Source organism: Coffea eugenioides, chromosome 11, assembly GCF_003713205.1.
Source record: "Coffea eugenioides isolate CCC68of chromosome 11, Ceug_1.0, whole genome shotgun sequence".
Taxonomy (NCBI): Eukaryota; Viridiplantae; Streptophyta; class Magnoliopsida; order Gentianales; family Rubiaceae; genus Coffea; species Coffea eugenioides.
Genome location: NC_040045.1, coordinates 38,075,852 through 38,083,425, shown reverse-complemented (window position 1 = coordinate 38,083,425; position 7,574 = coordinate 38,075,852). Strand labels below are relative to the sequence as shown.

At 36.8% G+C, this 7,574-nt stretch overlaps 1 protein-coding gene across 1 annotated transcript; it reads right to left on the bottom strand.

Moving 5' to 3' along the window:
- Positions 1-297: 297 nt before the first annotated feature.
- Positions 298-4,122, bottom strand: LOC113752513 (putative late blight resistance protein homolog R1A-3). The gene has a single exon (XM_027296626.1). It carries the CDS (start codon positions 4,120-4,122, stop codon positions 298-300), a length of 3,825 nt encoding a protein of 1,274 aa, XP_027152427.1.
- Positions 4,123-7,574: the final 3,452 nt, after the last annotated feature.

The following is a 7,574-nucleotide window of genomic DNA, read 5'->3' as shown; positions in this document are numbered from 1 at the left end:
ACTTTATAAGGCCATGTTCGGAAGTTCAAAATAATAAAAAGTTATGTGGCCCCAATTTTGGAAAAATGAAAAAGGTGAAACATGGCATTAATAATAAACAAAGCTAATACATATAATCTTCAGTATTTGGAAGAAGCTGATACATATATACTCTCTGTTGTGGAGTATTGTTGAAGAAGAAAATGCATAATAAAATAAAATGGAACACCTTTTAGAAGGAAGAATTCATTAGGATCAGTAGAGTTTATCTCTGCAATGTACATCATCAAGCAGATTAATGTAAATGACGATTGTATACTAGACTTCATAGGGAACCCTCCACGATCCCTCAAACTTAAAAGTGAACTCAAACTGGTCATTTCCCATTTCCTTCTGTTTTTCTTTCACTGTACGGGCTGAAATCCAAGCAGAGCGGGTGCAATTTTGCAACTCAATCCTCTGTAGTGTGGGTATATCCCCCAAACAAAGAGGGATCTCTATAAGTGCATAACATTTCTTCACCACAAGTGTCTCAAGGCAAGGGAGGTGATCCTCTGAGGCATTCCAATGTGCAATGTCCAACGACTCCAACTTCAAGAACTTGAGTTTAAGAAATTCTCCTTCTTTCATGTCCCATGTTTTACCCTCAAAGGAGGCATGCAACAGTTTGAGAACTTCCAGATTAGGCAGTTTCCCAATGGCTGATACTGCACTCCATGGCAAACGAAACTTTGATAACTTCAACTTCTTAAGATTGTGGGGAAAGTTGAATTCACAAGGATGACGAACCACCTGACCACCGTAAACCACATGGAGTGATTCAAGTTGAGTGAGAAAGTCCAGAACTGGAAACCGATTGCAATTGAAAGAATGATCCCATGAATCTAAAAATATGCAACTCAGCTTTCGAAGGTTGGGTAGGCCTCTCATGGTCTTCTCAAGATCTTCATGGAAAAATAAACATGGTGTTGAAAGAGTTTGTAAGCTATTGAACTTGAAGGTTTTCTCCATGAATTCTTGATTATACCGTGGCAAAAAGCAATGCCAATCTATTCTGAAATGCCTCAATCTCACCAATTTCCAAACAGTGTCGGGCAATTGAATACCCTTGCGTGATCTTAGTAGTAAAGTTTCCAGGTTTTGGAGGTAGCTGATTTCCCAGGGGATCCTTGTTGAGGAAGTGCAAACAGATAAGAATCTTAAATGAACCAACTGGAATATGCAAGGAGTAAGGTCGACAATGGTGCCTGAAAGATCGAGCACCCTGAGAAGTTTGAAGTTCTCAAAGGGGCAAGAACATGAGAAATCAGAAGACAATAGAGAGCGGAGGCGTGGGCCGAAAGGCATTGATGCTTTGAAGCATTCCCATTCTGAATAGATGCACAGACGGTATGGCTCATACAATGTCTGGACATGAGAAGACACATGTCTGGAATGAGCACATGTTTGCTGCTGGAAAAAACACTCTTCTTTAGCTTTTGCCAGAGCAAAATCATGCATTAGATCATGAACACAGCTTGCTTTCACTCCATTGGAGGATCCCCTTTTGGAATCTATTACTAGGCTTCTGGCAATTAGATCATTCAAGTAACTCCTAGCTACATCCTCTGGGCTTCCTTCATCACCATTTTGCAGTTTAACAAATCCTTCTGCAATCCATAACCACATCAGCTTACTGGTTGGAACTTCTCTGTTCCCAGGAAATGCTCCGAAGTAAAGAAAGCACGGTTTCAAATGGTCTGGTAACTGGTTGTAACTAAGTTCCAGTATGTGCATACACCGTCCGTCTTGATCTTCAAGAAGGTGTGTATTTAGACTATTTGCAACTTGTGCCCAGCATTCATTTTTGCTTGCCATCGTTCTCAGTAATCCAGCTATCAGATCTGCTGCAAGAGTTAGGCCTTTGCATTCTGCTGCAATTTTCTGTCCAACTTTGACAAGTTCTGGAGGGCAACTTTCTTTTCCAAATAGCTTGATTTGCAGTAACTCCCAGGTCCTAGAATCTGATATTGGAGTAAGAGGATAAGTCACGGTATTCATTCCTGTTTCCAGAGCAATATTCTGAAATCTGCTTGTGAACATAATTCTACTACCTTTCTTATCATCTGGGAAACAGGCTCTCATATCATTCCATGGCCTAAGATCCCACAGATCATCCAAGAAGATGAAGTACTTTTTGCCCTTGAGACTTTGATACAACTTTTCAGCTAAATCATCATCATTCCTTCCACATACTTGGTCAGTTTCCCCACAAACTTGCTGTAGAATATCAAGCAACAATCTTCTCTTTTGACACGCATGACCAACGTGGCACCTTGCACGAGCATGAAAGCATAAACGAACGAAACGATTTTCATATATTGAATTGCCTAGTGTTGTCTTGCCAATGCCAGGCATTCCCACAATGGAGAGTATACACAAGTCTTTGCACTTACTAGTAAGTTGCTCTCTTATCTTTTTCTCTGCATCAACAAAAAGGTCCACGTGACCAATGGGCTTCTTTGTTTCATTTCCAACCTCATAGCTGGGATCCTGCAGTGCACCAGAATTTCCTGAATTTTCCAGAGAAGATACACAACCAAGATTTTTGAGGACTGTAGTGTCAGTTGTCCTCGTAATTTTAATAGCATTGACCTCACTCCTGATCATATGAATCTGTTCCATGATATCAAACAGCCCCAATTTCCAATCCCAAAGATATCCACTTCTGGCAGTAAATGAATCAATGACAAATTCGGTATGGTATACAATGTTTATGAACTGCAGCCATAGGCCTCTCTCTTCTTTCTGCTCTGCAAACAATGCTTTAATTTCAAAAACATCTTCTCTGAGGGATAATATACTTCCAAGAACCGTCTCCATTTGATGCTGCAGCTGAAGAACTGATGAACCAGCTTTTGAACTTAGCAGCTCATGCAGATTCTGGATCACAAAGTCCATGAAGCCCAGTTCATTGGTTCTGGGGAAATTTGACCTTAGTGATTTGGCAATTATTTCATCGTATACATCCCTGGCCTCTTGCTTGATATCCTCGATCTCTTGAAACAAATCAGCAACCGTCAGATTCAGTACCTCAGCCATTTCTTTACTTATATCAGTGTCATAAGGCGTATAAATAGCATATGCTGCGTGAAAGAGCAAATCTTTGATGTGCAACAGTACATTATTAGCTTTCTCATTGCTCTGATTGTACTGCGAAGCTGATGGATCGAACAGATAATCTCTCATGATCTGTAGCTCCTTATGCAAAGCTTCAATTTGATCTATTACAGATCTCCTGAAACTTGCCTTCACTTTGGATAGATCTATCATGTGGCCGAGGAGACTATAAAGAAAATGCAGAACAGTTTCATCCACCAAAATGATATCTTGTAGCGATGACTCTAAAGCTTTCAGGGCTTTGATATAAATCTCTCTCACACTTGGCTGAAAAGGTTTAATCTTCTGTACCACACAAGAAACTTCACCCTTCATCTCGTTCACAATGTCAACATCCATCTTGCTCTCTTCAGTACACAAGAACAAGATACATGCTGTACTGTAAGCCACAGCTTCAGCATGTGTCAAGAGATCTTGCAACATCTCATCTTTATTGCACCAAATTTCTGTAACCCGAAGAAAATTTCTTAGATACCTCAAATCCTCTTCAAGCTCTTCCATTTCTTTACTTAGACAGAGAAATGACTGAGCCTTCCAGCTGAGTAGATTTTCCATTTTCTCCAGAAGCATATGAATAAGCTCAATCAGTTCATTTGCTGTGGAACAAGTGGATCTTCTTGATTTTGAAACTATTGCATAAACTTGCCTGATGTGCGGAATAGCCATATCAAGCTTCTTTATGACACCAGAAATGATACCACACAACTTCTCTTGGAAGGTCCAACATTTCCCTTTGGACAGAATGAAGTTTTTAGTAGCATGATGAAGCACCTGATTTATATGCCAAAGGTGGACTTGCAAATTCTTGTCATCAGTGTGCCACTTCCTTTTGGGGCTGAAGAAGGCTTCAAGTAGGATCATCTTGAGTCTGAGAGTTTGGAATTTATCCTTCACTGCAATTTCTAATTTCCAATGGTTCTCAAACCACTTCAAGAAACTCAGTGTATCGGCACAATAATTGGAAGACTTGGAAAGCGTAGCCATCTCTAACTCTTCTCTCCCTTTTGTTCACTCTAATCAATTGCAGTAGAAAACTGTTGAAGCATGAACTGTACTGCTTTAACGATCGCTATGGCTAACCAATGTTTCTAAACCTGGATTGGTAAGTGAATTGAATAAGCTTTTAGGTCATGGTTTAACTATAGTACAATAGTCAGGGTCAAGGAATAATTTTTTAATTTTTTTTTTGAATTAAGAAATCTTAATAGTGCTAAATTGTCAAAAAAGAGAGAAAATGTAGCGGCCAACCTGTTCAATCTTTTGAGATTTACTAGTTTTGACTAGATTAGCCGGTCTTTGACTGTATTTGATTTTTTTTTTTCGGTAAGTTTAATATACAATCAAACCAGTATCATGGTCGGGCCCTGGTTCAACCTACCAAACCGATAGGTTCGACTGGGTTTCTAAACACCATGTATAACTCTTATCTCTCTTTTTGTCACCTATTTTATTTTCTCCCTCTCTGTCACTCTAATCAGTTGCTATACTAAAGTTTTTTCTTCTTGAGCCTTACAGGCTCAGCAGCTTGGCTGGTGAGATGTAGTATTTTAGGGTAATTGAAATTTTGCGCCCTTGAACTATTATAGATTATCAATTCGCTCCTCTAAGCTATTAATATTAGGGCAAAATACACTTTATCACCATATAATTTAGTGATTTTCACATTACTCCCATATAGTTTCAAAAGGTATATATAATCTCTTTATAGTTTGAATTAAAATATCAAAATGATGAAATTTGCATTTCATAACGGAAGCAACTAAAATGTCAAAAGTACCTCTATAAAAAGTTGAAAATTATTTATTAACCACGGGGGATTATGTATATATTTTGAAAATTATAAGGGAGTTATGTGGTAAAACATAAAATCATACGGGGTTAGAGTGTTATGCATATTATGTGTATATATTTTGATCATTTTAGTTATTTTATTTTTTGACAAGGATAATTTCTACATTTTTATGAGTTCTGTTACAAATAATCATTTACATCACTTTGACACTTTAATCCAAATTATGAAGGGGTTATATATAACTTTTGAAATTATATAGGAGTTACGCGAAACCTTGCTAAATCATGCCATCAATTGGTAACTCACTGTTCAAATCAATTAAAAAATCGACAAATTTTGATAGTTATCTTTGAGTAAAAAGATTTTAGTATCAGTAAATGAAGAAAAGAATTTTAGAAAATTATGCAAATTGGGGACAGTGAAGTCTTTGAAAAATAGAGAATTGATTCTCTATTTTAGTACTTCCATACGTCTAGTAAATTGCGCTAGCAACTACTATTTTAATGCGTCTCCTAAAGAGATAGTAGAAAGAGTCCTAAATCCTAAAGTGAATTGAATAAGCTTTTAGGTCATGGTTTAACTAGTTCAATGGTTAGGGTCAGGGAACAACCTTTTCTTTTTTTTGAATTAAAAAAAAGAGAGAAAATTGTCAAAATCTGATTAGTGCAAAATTGTCAAAAAGAGAGAAAATTTAGTGGCCAAACGGTTCAATCTTTTGGAATTTACCAGTTTTGACTAGATTAACCGGTCTTTGACTGGATTTAATTGCTTTTTTTGTTCTAAGCTTAATATGCAATCAAACCAGTATTCAGGTGGGACTCTGGTTCAACCCGCCAAACTGACATGTTTGACCAGATTTCAAACACTATATATAACTCTTATCTCCCTCTTTGTTAAGTATTTTCATTCCCTCTCTCTCTCTATCGGTCTAATCATTTTTTATTTTCTCTTATCACTCTAATCAGTTGCTATAGTAAAGTTTTTTCTTCTTGAACATTATAGGCTCAGCCGCTTGGCTGGTGAGATGCAGTATTTTCGGGTAATTGCAAATTTGCACCCTAGAACTATTAAAGATTATCAAATTGCACCCTAAGATCTTTTTTTTTAATTATTTTTTTTGATACGTGGAAGGTTTTAAATTCAGAATTTTCTACTTATAACCCCTCTCGTCTTAACACCCAACCTAACTCTCTCCTAATTCGCATCTTAAGCTATTAATATTAATATTAATTCATGACTATCTTGTAATGCACTGTTCAAATCCATTAAAAAATCGATAAATTTTGATAACTGTTTTTGAATGCAAAGACTTAGTATCAGTAAACTAAATGAAGAAAAGAAATTTAGAGAATTATGCAAATTGTGGACACTAAAGTCTTTAAAAATAGTAGTGAGAGTTGATTCTCTGTTTTTATTCAATTGGTACTTCCGTACGTCTAGTAAATTGTGGTAGCAATTACTACTATTTTAATGAGCCTCCCAAAGAGACAGTAGAAAGAGTCCTAAATCCTATGCAATATTTATTTTGGGGAGGGAACATGATGAAGGTTCCGAGGAAATGGTAGCATATGCCACGCACTTTATTGCTGGCCCAACTGAATTGATCTATACCTTATCCTGTCTTACACTAAAATAATAAGGGAAATTTTGGGGCACATGCGGACAAGCCAGTTGGAAGTTTTGACTGAAGGGGATTAGGGTTGAACTTGAACTCGGGTATGTTTAATTACCCTAGACTTAGATTTAAGGGTATTTTGCTCTTGATGTCATTTCAGGTTTTTGATATTGGTGGGTTTGGAGGGGGGGGGGGGCTGGTGGGATGGGCTGGGATGGGATTAGGGTTGAATTCGGGTATGTTTGGTTACCCTAACATTAAGGTTATTTTGCTCTTTTGTCACTTTATTATATATGGGGCAAAGTTTCGATCTGCTGGTTTTGTTTAGGGATGCCACTTGTGCACTTGCGCATTTAAGCCAGGGTATATTGGCAGTCCCATATCCCAACTAGTTATTTTTTCGATGGGTCTTTAGGCATTCCATTTTCCGGAAAAAAAAAGTTTCAATTTTATATACCGTGTCACAAGGGAAAAAAGTTTCAATTTTATATATTGTGTCATGAGTTTTTCATATCGGTAATTACTTTTTGTTTTTTATACCTTCTGTCTCTCCTTATATTCAATTGTTAGGCCTTGACCCTAAAATTGATAGCGAGAAGAACTCTAAGAGCTCTCTCCTGACTAGTAAGCTGACTCTAGTGTTTATCAGTAATTACTCTTTTGACTCTCAAAAAGTGTAAAACTAATTTCCTCAAAACTCTTGTTTTTGTTTTTTCCTTCATGAATCTAAGTACTTTATGTTAGCTTTCTGCACCAGTCCTTTACTTCTTTTTCCTCTCTTTTACTAATGAGTCTTTTGGGATTACTGTTAAGAAAAACGTTTGGAATGTGAATGTGTTATTTTTGATGTATGAAGTCAAATGATGTTATAAAGTAACTCGGGTGTTTTGTTAAATTTTTTTCTTCCTTTTATTATTTGTTACTTTTTTGTTTTTGGGCTTTTGAAGATCTTAGAGTAGGATTTTTATTTTTATTTTTCCTTTTTGGAGTCAAAGATAGACTCTAAGGCTTACGAGGGAGAAGGGGAAA